The 13,068-nt window shown below is 32.9% G+C and overlaps 1 protein-coding gene and 1 non-coding gene across 3 annotated transcripts; one reads left to right on the top strand and one right to left on the bottom strand.

Moving 5' to 3' along the window:
* The first annotated feature begins 388 nt into the window (after positions 1-388).
* LOC142627374 (uncharacterized) lies at positions 389-3,428 on the top strand. Of its 2 annotated transcripts, none has more exons than XM_075801220.1 (4): positions 389-1,548; positions 1,669-1,715; positions 1,829-1,937; positions 3,275-3,428. In XM_075801220.1, the coding sequence occupies exons 1-4, from the start codon at positions 429-431 to the stop codon at positions 3,391-3,393; spliced, it is 1,395 nt and encodes a 464-aa protein (XP_075657335.1). In that variant the 5' UTR covers positions 389-428; the 3' UTR covers positions 3,394-3,428. The 2 variants fall into 2 exon arrangements, with proteins under 2 accessions (XP_075657335.1, XP_075657333.1); XM_075801218.1 differs by having other exon boundaries at positions 1,642-1,715; positions 3,168-3,428.
* Positions 3,429-5,152: 1,724 nt separating this feature from the next.
* LOC142630077 (small nucleolar RNA snoR83) lies at positions 5,153-5,293 on the bottom strand. The gene has a single exon (XR_012843193.1). It is a non-coding gene; the product is annotated as a small nucleolar RNA snoR83 (small nucleolar RNA).
* Between the last annotated feature and the right edge of the window lie 7,775 nt (positions 5,294-13,068).

The raw sequence follows: 13,068 nt of genomic DNA, 5'->3' as shown, positions 1-13,068 counted from the left end.
AAATAGGTATAGTATGATAAAAAGAAGCTGCCCTAACCACGTGGCAGAAAAGGGACCAACCATTGAAAATCGAGTCTTTGAGACTCGATTTTCCTTTTTAAAAACCGAGTCTATGAGACTCGATTTTCCAGCTGGCAGCATGTAATAGTAATTAATTCTTCCCATATAAATCGACTCTCTAAGAGTCGATTTACAGGTGGCCACCACGTGGAAAATCGCCACATCAGATCTGATCAACCCACAGAAATCGACTATCTAAGAGACGATTTATAGCCTCAAAATCGACTCTCTAAGAGTCGAGATGCTAGTATTCTATAAACTTCTGAAACAATGCCTACTAACTATATTCTTCAGCCCTTAGGGCTATTTGCCCATTTTTGCCCTATCTCTCGCATCCAACTTATTCTCAAAGAAAAAAAGAAGAAGCTATGGATCCTATGGAGGAGGAGGTGGAGGAGAATATAGGTTGGGGGAGTTTAGATGATCTTGACGGTGAATATGAGATCTGTATCTGTGCGCGAAAAAATTTCGATGGAGTGAGGTGTTATACCATTAAGGTCCCAGACCGTGAAGCCCGTGCTCCTCTTTCATACTTTCTCACACGTCCTGCTGCTCCACTCAACTTGTTAATTCATGGAGTACAGATAAGGGAATACAGCAACTTCACCCCAAAGGATCTCAGTCCGTTTTCGGTAACCACTGGCAAGGAAGAGGGACCTTACGCCTCTAGAGACATGGCACTGTTAAACAACCATCTGTATTCTGTCGGTGGCTATGCAAAACTCACTAGGTCTGAATTTGAAGAACTTAGAGGCGGCGAACACTACCCTTTGCATGGAATCTATATGCCCACTAGGTCTGTCTGGACCCTTGACCTTACATGTCCTGATCTGGGTTGGAAGCAGCTTGATCAGCCCATGAGAAACCGCAGAAAAGACCCTAAGACCATTGTTGTAGACGGTAAGCTCTATGTTTTTGGCGGTTTATATGGTTACAAACCCATTCCTGAAGATTCTTCCTCTGGCCGTGGATGGATGGGGGTTTATGACCCCATCACGGAAAAATGGGATAGCCTACCAAACCCACCCTTCAGCAGCTCTGGTGTCAGAGTCAGAGACAGCTATGAACCAATTATGTTCGCTCATTTGGAGTTGGAGGAAGACAAACACCAGATTATGGTGGTTGATCTGAGCAATAGTGAAGAAAACAACGTGTGTGCTGATTTTTTTAAATACAATGTTATGTCTTCTACATGGGAAACTTGGCTTCAGCAGCATTGGACGTTACTTTACCCATATGCTCAATGTGGAAGGGCTGTAGTTGTTGATCATACTAAGGCCTATTGGGCTTGCATCGTATCTATGGAGAAACGTAATATTCAATGCTGTATCTTTGGATTTGATTTAAAATCAGAAAGCTGGGCTCGTGAACGGCTCAACCCTACACCATTTTTGGGGGAGTCTGAATATTTCTGTTGGACTAGTCCTGGTCTTCTCCACTTATCCGATCACAAATTCTGCCTTCTGTTGAGCTCCCGCAACAGCTCCGGTGAGCCATCCGTAAAGGCTTCTAATTTTCTTTTTTGTATCGTACTTGACCTCTCTGCATTTTTTATATATTTATGGTGATCCGGAACGCAAGCCTCCTCTATCTGTTATTTCCATTCAGAAGTACTCACTGGATACCGGAACAGATTTTTTGGACTGCATGATTACGTAGGTTTCCTACTCTCTCACACGCGCACACAATTAATTCTGGCTAACTATCATCTTTTGCCCCTTTAATGTAGGAATTGCTTATCATTTATGTGTACTTGTAAAACTTGCAGCAATCGTGGAACTCAACCACCAAAGAAGAAGAAACCCAAGACATCAGAGGAAGGAAGTGTAATGACCGAAGATCATTAAGACAGGGGCTTGCTCAGAGTACTAAAAAAGGTATTCTCTTTTCAATCCTGCAGCGTTGGAACATAGATGAAGGACTCAACTCTATGTTATATGTTATATATGATCCTTTTGATTAAAGGCTTTCTTAGTATTGTGTAATTATGTATTTTTCCTGCTTTTTTACTTGCCCCCTTGCTAGTTGTTTTGTTGTATGAAAATCCTGTGTGACTGGACTACCCAAATTTTCTTCATAAAATATATGGATATTGACTGTTAGAAACCAAATTATCAATTGGAATTTAAAATGGCAACCGGTTTTGCGCTCTAGCTTGTTCAGAAGCCTTGGTCCAGACTCAGAACAGGTTGTTGGATGTGTCTAAAAAGCATTGAGATGCTGAAGTAGTGCTTTTTATTTGTGTAATTTAAATTTTTTTGGCTAGATATAATTTGGGTTAATGTTAAAATAATAGTAGATCAATTTCTTTGTTTAGGTTGCCTACAATTACCCCAAAAGAGGTTATTTATAATACCATTTAGTAACCTTTGGAATCCTAATCCTGCATCTGTTATATAAAAGTAAAATCTTGACCATCCAACTATGTTAAAAGTCACATGTAAGTCACATGTAAGTCTCATGACTATAAAATGCTAAAGACGGAACAATAAACAAAGCATAACATTGACAACTAAAACACTAGTCTTATAGTAGGTATGCTCTTGGGCATTGGGCATGTGGCATGAGCTTAAAAAAAAAAAAAAAAATTGAGGTGAGGCCAAAGGGCTTTTCTTTAGAAAGTTTTCCTATGTTAAATATTATAAAAAAAAAAAAAAAGGTAATAGGCTGAACAAAATGGACACTGGACTGATAGGATTTTTTTGCTTTGGCTTAAATGCTCCTCTGTGATTTTTGCCCCATGTTTTACGTGTTTATTTAGTTAAATATGATATATTGATTCATGTTACTTTCTTATTTTAAATTCTAAATTTAGTTAGAACATTTTGGTGTAAAGTATTACCCATCATACTATCTTTTTGCTATACCAAAACTAATCATACAGTAGTATTGATGCAGTTACATATATTGACACCTTGTAATGATTGTAGTTTAAGTTTCTTATAATAATTACAAACTAATTACCACCATTGACGCATTGGATTAACTGAAACGTTATTTTTGATGGCATGAGCTGTTTAATTATCCTGGTATGTGTTTAAATATTCATTATAATTGATTTTTCTTACATTTGATTCATGGAGTATTTTTTTCAAACGTTTTTACAGGGATGAGTGTTCTTGTTTATGAAAGGGTTGCGATTTCAAGGATGGTTATTATATTTTATATGTATGTGGGATGGACGCTTCACTTTTGCTGTTTGTTTTTTGTGCAGTTAGACTGATTAACTACTTAAACTTGTGGGAGTGTAATTATATGGCCCCTAATGAAAGAATTGAACTTCTTGGCTTATTTAAAATCATATGGATATCAAGTGATGTAAGGCTACATTGAAATGAATTCAAAGCTATCTTTATCTATTAGTTTAATTGCGATTGTAGGGGAATTTTCATTTTTATTTTTGGCAAGTACTATTTTAGCATTTACATATTGAAGCCATATTGTATTGTACTATTGTTTGTGGATAAATATTTCTTCACCTTATTTTCCCCAGATAGAGTTTTCTTCCACGTTTTGGGGCCCCCTTGAATCAATAATTGTATTACCTAAGCAAGTGAGTGAATTTTACATACGATGAATCGAACCACTGCGTTGTGAATAGATAAGTTCTCATGATCTCATCATTTTAAGTTTATGCATTATAATCTATACTTGTGAATATTTGTAGTTTGATGTGATTATGTACATGTTTGTGATAATTTGATCTGTATGAACTTTTATTTCAATGTAAATTATTGTTATTAGGATTGGATCAATTGAATTCTTGCGATATAACTCTATTCGAGATGATTTTGCTTGGTTTAATTTCAATTGAGATGACTTACTTTGAGATCATACAATTTACTTAGTTAATTCAAAGTGTGTAGTTTAACTTGGTCATATTAAAAACTTTGTTATATCTTAGGATTTATCATTCCCTTTAGTTGTTAACTTGTGCATATTTTAAACATTTAAGTTAGGTGTTTTCAGACTCCATACCCTTATCTATGAAGTAAGATAAGCACAGCAAGCTGAAATTAGCGTCCTGATAACCATCTCAAGGCAACAATAATTCCTTTTATTTTATATTTTAATTTTTTTTTGTTGTTGAAGGATTTAGGTTGGTCTGATTTATTCCTTTTATTTATGGATTTAAAATGGTTCATGAATTAATTTTATGAAAGGAAAATGATTAATGTCACCTTTGAGGAAAATAAGATTATGTTACTTAAGGCAAAAAGTAACAACCATCCATCAGTACAGAATGCTTTTCTTTTTCTTTTTTGCATGGTATGTATATTAGAGATAGGCTATTAAAGAAAGTCAATGAATTTACCAACTCTATTTGTATATGATTCAAGTGAATTTCCATGTCTCAGAGACTCGGAATAAAACATAGTTATGACTTATGTGGTCGTGGAGTTTTGGCAAATCAGAGAACTTTGTTGTGACATAAATCAAAGATGCTTGAGCAAGGATACCTTATATCTTTAAAAATTGAGCAAGCCCATTAAAACTGATATTTTGGGTCTTTGATTATAATGATCGATTTCACATGGTCATTTTCTTTCCCCTCGATGCCTTAATGTCATAAAATTCATGTACCATTTAAATTCATTTAAAATTAGGGAATGTTAACAAATGTCTTAAGGACATTTGTTAATGAGCCATTTTGGGAAATGTTTTATAGGAAAAGAAAAAAGCAATTAACGTTTTAACAATTTTATTTATTTCTCATAAAAGTTGTCTTAAAACTTTCTTAAAATGGTTTGTTAATAATTGCCTTAAGGGCAGCTATTAACGTGACCCTTAAAATTATATCTCCTTCCAGTGCATTATTAGAGTCAATTTACAACTAATAATTGTTTTATGCATTCAAAATATGCATCCATCATTTGGTATTCACACAACTATGAGACCTATATATCAGAAGCATATAAGGCAACTGAAAAAAAAATAAGGAATTTGAAAATCATCATAACCATGAAGAAAGCAGTGGGTCTTCATAGAAAGAAAGAAACAAAAAACAATTTACACACTTTATAGTTTTTTTAATGCCCCGTACAATATTAAAAATAACCCAAAAAATGAAGAAGGAAAATCAATATATGTTATATGTATGGCGAGTTACTAAGAAAACACCTTGTGTTTAAAAGATAAAAGGCGTTAATCAGCGAAACTTCCATTGTTACTTTTGGCCTCCCATGAGTCAATTTAAGCACTAACCATTTAGGCTTTTTAGCTTATCTGGGATTATGAAGGCACAAACAATAGAAAACCCAAGAACCAAAAAAGAACAAATTAAATGAAGTAGCTCTTATAACACACATTTGAGTGCCATTGAAAACTCTTGTACAAAGAGATGGGAAAACATCTATCTATCTATCTATAATTAATATATATGTAAAAATAGATACCTCATACAGAAGAGAACGAAATTCTACCATGTGGCGCACTTTATGAAGAGAATTGAAATACTTTTAATCTACATAAAAGATATGAACAAATTAATTATTGATTTTTTTTTGTTGATTCAATATTTTAAGACTTTTCTAATTAAAAAATAAATATTTTTTATATCCTTTGGTTTAATATTTCAAAACTTTTCATCTTTCATATACACACATAAAACTCTTTACATTTTAATTCACTATTTTCACCTCTCACACTTCTACCCGTTTATATATACTTACCCGTGGCCCTTCATGTCATCCCATGTCAAATACACACAGACAAGAAATGATGTTGTCTACCTTCAATCTTTTGGCAACACCTACCTAGCTCTAACATTGTTGTTTCATCTAATCCTACCCCATTAGTTGAATATAACCAAAGAAGAAGGACTTGCATTTTATATTGAGTGACAACGGTGATTACGATTTTGATGTCAAGATCAAACGTTGTGAATTTGTGAGTTTTGTAAATGATGTGATTTACCGTGGGTGTTTAGGATGTGTATTTTGTTTTAGAATTAAAAAGAAAGAGAAAGACACCTTCTATATTAACTTTTATTCTATAATTTTTGTCAAAAGTTTTTTTTTTCATTACTTCAATTGAATAATTATAATGGATAAGTGTATGCAATTTATAATTGTTATTTTTTATGATAAACTCATTACAAATAAAGTTCTATAACAATTATGCTATAATATATATACAATATTCTCCAAAACTTGATATCCTCTTTCTCAAAAAAAAAAAAAAAAAAAAAAAATCTCCAAAACCATCTTACACAAAACATTACAATATTATTTGTGCATCGCACGGGTAACTTACTAGTACATTATAAAAGTTGGATCCCCACAATTAGTGGACATAGACAGTAATGACACATGTTTCTTTCTCAATCTATACTTCGATGATATGTGATGACTTCCTATATTTATTTGTATTAAATGGACAAACAATGTCATGTGTCAAACAATTATTTGTACATGTCAATATGTTTACCATGTGTCAATAATAATTTACAAATTTGAATGAAATAAATGTTTTAAAATTTAATTATTAGCACTAATTCTTAATTTGTTATTTGCCTCTTAATTTTCCTAACCATTACCTTCCAATGACTATTCAAGTGATAGATTTAAAAACAAAGGATTAGCTTTTATTTTTGCTCTTCTCCTATGGTGTCAATTTGGATTTGATGAATAATGGTTAACCAAGCATTTAGCTTCTCCCATAAAAAAAAAGAAAAAGCATTTAGCCACATTAATTGTCTTTAGCTGTTATGTTTATACTCATAATAATTACCAAACACCAAAGACATCTTTTCTTTTCTTTTTTCTTTTTTTGAGAATCAACACCAAAGACATCTATTTCTATTCAATTTCCCTACTTGACAAGATATGCTGGTTTATCTTCCTAGAAATGCTTCATATTTTTTGATAAGTTAAAAAACGTGTTCATGTTACGTATATATTTGTCTTCTCTCTGGTTATTGGAAACGATCATGGCAAAGTGAAAGAAAGATTCTTCAATTAGTCTTTGGGTGGTTCAATAGCTATTACTATAAAATTGTACGTTGTTGTACTTCTCTTTAAGGCTACGTACAATTGATTCCATGTAATGACTTATATGCTTGAATGGCCAAGATTACAAAATTTTTTCTTGAACGGTAGGCCGTAGCCCATATGGAATTGTACTTGCTTCAAAATAATTTTAAATCAATGCCAAAAGGTATGTATTATAGAGGAACCTAGACTTCATGTTTGCTTGAGAGGATTTAAGTGATGCATCAAATATGTTATTGATTATGGGATACTAGACAAGAAGTGATACACACACACACACACACGTGTGTGTGTTGGGGGGGGGGGCAGGACTGAGGAGGGTAAGGAGCGATATTTCCATTAATTCATTTGTAAAGCACCTCTGACTCGAGAAGAAGATAGGAAGGGTGCACAATATCACAAGAGTGCCCGAGTAGGAGAAGTAGCCTTCTAGGAAAGTGCCAAGGTAGTGTAAGATATTTCTTGAAAAATGTTACTTATCACCTCCGCATTGAATGCCTGGTAACAACCTTATTAGTTGCATTAATGGGCAAATGACACATGAACAGTAGATTCACAGCTAAGTAACCCCTTCTACCACCTTCAGCAGAACTTGGAGGGGGTACGTATCTTAAGGAAAGCTTGGAAGTGCACAAGTGGAGGGCTAGGATGCAAGAAAAAGAAGAGTATATAAGGGAGGGGAACCCCCAGCTAAGGGGATTGGGATTTTTTAGGAAAAAAGCACAGTTAAGAAGATAAGAACTAGAACAGTGGTAGAGAGCCTAAAAGAGAGCTTGTATAAACTTTTTTGTATAAAAACTCCTCCTCGGATTGGTCCGAAGACTGCACTAATCGTAATCACTCTTTGGAATCATTCTATTCTGTGCATATCTAGATCTTCGGCCACAATTCTAAACTTAATCTAATTTACACCAAATTCATTTTTCCACTCTCTTTACAAATTCTATTGTTTTGGGCTTAATTTGAAGGAAGGAGCCTCACTATTCTCTGTGGGCCTAGGCCATGAAAATTCTAGTACTTACAAAATATATATATATATATATATAATACTAATTTGATGGATTTTTGTATATTTTTAAAATATTAATGAATTTTTATTATATTTTAAGATTAAAGGAAAATTTTACATAAGAGTTAAAATGTTATCATTCATATGCAAAAAAGAAAGAAGGTCTAGACTCCAGACTAATGTAAAACTTTAAAATTAGAGTACGTTTGGATACCGCTTATTTTGCTGAAACTAAAAACTAAAAACAATAAAAAAAAAAATCGGTTACTGTTCACACTAAAAAACACTGTTCATATGCTTATTTGCATTATTCATGTCCCATGAACAATGCACCAGGTGTTGGTAAAAAAAAAAAAATCCAAAAAAGCAAAATGTGTCTGCACCAGACGCAATCCAAACACTCACTTAGTGTTGAACTCATCAAAAAATAAAATAAAAAAATTTAAAATGAAAAAAAAAAGTAGGAGGTTTCATTTATTTTAAAACTGGAATAGACAAAAAAATCTTAAGGAAGTTTTTTGTTGTGTACGTTTTATATATATATATATATATATATATCTTTTAACGAGAGTTTTGGTTGTCTATTTCTCTTGTTGAAGATCTTCAAAAAGAGACTACTTTTAAGTAAAAAAAAAAATTATTGTAGGATAGTCTAGAGCTAATTCATTATTAATGTCTTTCTAATTATGATTGAGGTTATACATCGACAAGTTTCCACTTGATTGACTATTGTCATGGCTCATATGTTGTGAAGGCCAACATGGATTACTTCTTTGGGGATAAATGGTAGGGACAAAAGTAATATATCTTTATTTGTCATATTAGAAGAGGATTACGCATGATTACATTTTTCTAATTTATATATAGGATCTTAACATTAAAAAAGAATAATTATAGTATTGTTTGAGGATTTTATTTTCATTGTTATGACGATTAGAATTTATTTAAATGACTTTTTGAAATGAATTTGATCAAGCTCTTTATATTTGTTTTCCACCTTTATTTTCACTTGGATTTACTAATTTTCATTAACTTTTAGCACGTGTACCTTTGAGCAAAGCGAAAATATATAACTTTTGTTAAACTATTTCCCATGGGTTAATCACTAGTTCTACCTAAAAATTAAAAGATAAATACCAACATTGGAAAGCCTGGCTCCTTTGGACTACAGCGTATCAGGGGACCTTGAGGGCTAATATATGGCCGGGTATTTTAATCATGGCTGACTGTGAAGTCAACCAAAACCCTAATCCCTCTTGGACTATAGCATATTAGGAGCCTTTGAGGCTAAGGGGTGTTTGGTAAGATATTTTAAATAATGGTTTTTAATGTTTAATTAATATTACACGTATTTTTATATGAGAAATGATATGTCCACAACATTTTTACAACAAATCCTAAGTGGCAAGTTGTTACTGGTTGTTATTGTTGGGACAAAAAAGTAATCTTAGTGTTAGATTCAAATTTGAACCTATAACAACTAACCACCTATGATTTGTTGTAAAATTGTTGTAAAAATGTTGTGGACGTAGCACCTCTCTTTTTATATACTTTTTCATCCGCACGTATTTTTAAAAAATATAAACAACGTTACTAAAACAACATTATCAAACACTCCTTAATTGTAATATATAAATATATTTTTACCAATAAATAAACAAAAAAGAGTAGGTAAAAATTGGTGCTGGACGTATAACCTGAATGGACTCTTAAATTGAATTGACATGTAAATAATATATATATATATATATATATATATAGAGGGTGGGAAAATGTTAATCAATATAAATTTCTTAAAAGTCACCCATTTTCCGACTTGTTGGAAACCTTGGCTTAGGTGAGAGGAAATATGAAATATGAAAAAGTGCATAAATTTCAATCAACTTTGGTTAAAATATTTTACTATATATCATTATCAGAACTCAACAAAATATTTGACATATCAGATGAATAATGAATTTGCCCAAGAAATAGTTAATAGTTCTGCAACCTAGTTTCCTCGCCAATACACATCTCTTCCTCTTTCTTTATTAAGTGGCCTACTCTATATTCACTCTAAGTGGCAGCTATAGACTAACTGGCTAACTTACAATAGTACCCAAAAAAATAAATGAATTCAGAATTTTCATTAGAAAAGCAAACAAAATACCATTTTCCCAAGAGGCATGCACTCTGTCAGAGCAAAAGCACCAATCTCATTTTATAGCCACAAGCATTAAGTTTCATGGACTTCAATTTCCCATCCATCATCAGAAGGCATGCAAGGGCTTTACCATTTGGGCCCCACGATATCAATTCTTAATATTTTGGGAAGTGGAGCCAGAAGATCTCAATGATCTTGATCGAGTTGAAGCCCATCTTTATAATTTTTATTCAATCTTTGACTATTGTCTGCATGCTTCCTTTTGTTGGTGAGCAAATGCAAAGTGTAAAAAAGAAAGAGGATCAATTGTAAAAAGGAATTTTATAATGGGGATATTTCCATTTATGAAATTCATCAATTCCCCAATAAAAATCTGCTCACCTGGCTTGTAACAGTAGGACCAGTCCGTGAGACTTCTTCACTAGAAAAATTCTTAGTAGTTTCAGAGCACAAAAAAATAGTGTACGAAAAAGTGCATAAATTTCCATCAACTTTGGTTAAAATATTTTACTATATATCATTATCAAAACTCAACAAAGTATCTGACATATCAGACAAATAATGAATTTGCCCAAGAAATAGTTAATAGTTCTGCAACCTAGTTTTCTCATCAGTATACTTCTCTTTCTCTCTCTTTATTAAGTGGCCTACTCTATATTTACTCCAAGTGGCAGCTATAGACTAACTGGCTAACTTACAACAGTACCCAAAAAAATAAATGAATTCAGAATTTTCATTAGAAAAGCAAACAAAATACCATTTTCCCAAGAGGCATGCACTCTGTCAGAGCAAAAGCACCAATCTCATTTTATAGCCACAAGCATTAAGTTTCACGGACTTCAATTTCCCATCCATCGTCAGAAGGCATGCAATGGCTTTACCATTTGCGCCCCACGATATCAATTCTTTATATTTTGGGAAGTGGAGCCAGAAGATCTCAATGATCCTGATCGAGTTGAAGCCCATCTTTATAATTTTTATTCAATCTTTGACTATTGTCTGCATGCTTCCTTTTGTTGGTGAGCAAATGCAAAGTGCAAAAAAGAAAGAGGATCAATTGTAAAAAGGAATTTTATAATGGGGATATTTCCATTTATGATAAGTGCTTCAAGATTTCATTTGGCATACGATAAGTAATTTGTATGGTGTGCACATTAAGATTCTTACACAACTCTTCCATGACAAACATCTTCAATTCGTCAAGGGTTTTCAACCTACGATCAATTTGGGCATAATAGGTCTTCATACCCGGCCTCTCAAATGGCAATCCCTTGTTCGCATTGGGATTCTTAAGCGGACCACCGTGGTATATGATTATAACAATATCAAGCATTGTGAACCTGTTCAAGTCAAGTCCTATGTTAGTTAAATCACATAGTCGTAAAGTGAGGGAAAAAAGTAATGCAATCTTACCAATGAACATATTCAAGCTAGGTTATAGAGTGCCCCATTGCCCATTAATATCTAAAGGCCAAGACGTAAACCTTCTAATCTTAGTGGATGGAGAGACGGAATTATCTATTACTCCATTGTGTGGTGACCTATAATGCCTAAAAGGGTTCTGAAAGAACTAGGTAGGTAGAGGAGCATGATTACATACCCATTCATTACATTCATTCACTACCCATTTCATACCCAAACCAATGATAAATAAAGTCAAAAAAAACTTGTAAGATCATGATAAAAATAAAAGCCTAGAAATGATGAATAAAATTTTGATAATTACATACCCATTCATTACATTCATTCACTACCCATTTCATACCCAAACCAATGATAAATAAAGTCAAAGAAATTTGTAAGATCATGATAAAAATAAAAACCTAGAAATGATGAATAAAATTTTGATAACAAAAACTATACAAATAAATACTCAAAAAATTAACACTAACAAAACAAAATTCTATAATTCACAATATTGATAATTTAACTAAGTTATGTTAACTATCTACAAAATAAATGGTAAAACTCTTCAACCCACACCCATAGACAACATACCCAACTACAATGACAATCAAATTATCCAAACCCTTACCTGAGATATGAATTTGCTGAGAGGGAAGAGCAGTGAGAATGGACAATGTGGTTTTGTGAGAGTGAGTGGTGTGAGAGAGTTATGGGTGAGTGAGAGTTAGTGAGGGTGAGTGAGAGTTAGTGAGGCTGAGAGGAGCTCTGTTTTTAGGCTTTCTCTGTGAGTGTTAATGTGAGAGTCTCTGTGAGTGTTAATGCCATGGGCTGTGTTTTTAATATAGTGTCCAGTGGAAATCGAGTCTATAAGACTCGAGTTATATTAATTTGTCCAGTGGAACTTGAGTCTATAAGACTCGAGTTCCATGCGTATGATAAGATAAATTTTAAAAAAAGATATAGTGAAACTCGAGTTTTAAAAAAAGATATATTCTAAATTAAATTATGTGATGAAAGAAGATTGATTTGTGTCAGAATAGGTTGATAGCCATAACATTGTGTCATGCCATCCATTTATACTAACTAAATTTTAATTTGTAATTGTGGGTTCTAGTTAGCTCAACTGGTAAAGTTTTTTATGGTTAAATAAAAGATTTGAAGTTCAATCTCCACCTACACCAGAAACCGATTGGTGTCTTGGTCTGATGACAGGTTGAAACTCTCTCAAAAATAAAATTTGTAATTTGTAATTGTTTATTATCATATTTGGCTTAATTAGAATGGTGAGCCATAAGTTGAACTCTCTCCTCTTCTTCTTTTTTCTAATTCGTAATTTTTTATTATCAAATTTGGTTTGATTAGAATGGTGATAACATATATCACTATATTGTATTTGTAATTAGGATAAACTAGTTTTTCCTCTCATTTTATTTCCCTATTCTTCTACTTCTCCTTAG

Source organism: Castanea sativa, chromosome 3, assembly GCF_040712315.1.
Source record: "Castanea sativa cultivar Marrone di Chiusa Pesio chromosome 3, ASM4071231v1".
NCBI classification, from domain to species: Eukaryota; Viridiplantae; Streptophyta; class Magnoliopsida; order Fagales; family Fagaceae; genus Castanea; species Castanea sativa.
This window is presented reverse-complemented; position numbering and strand designations above follow the sequence as displayed.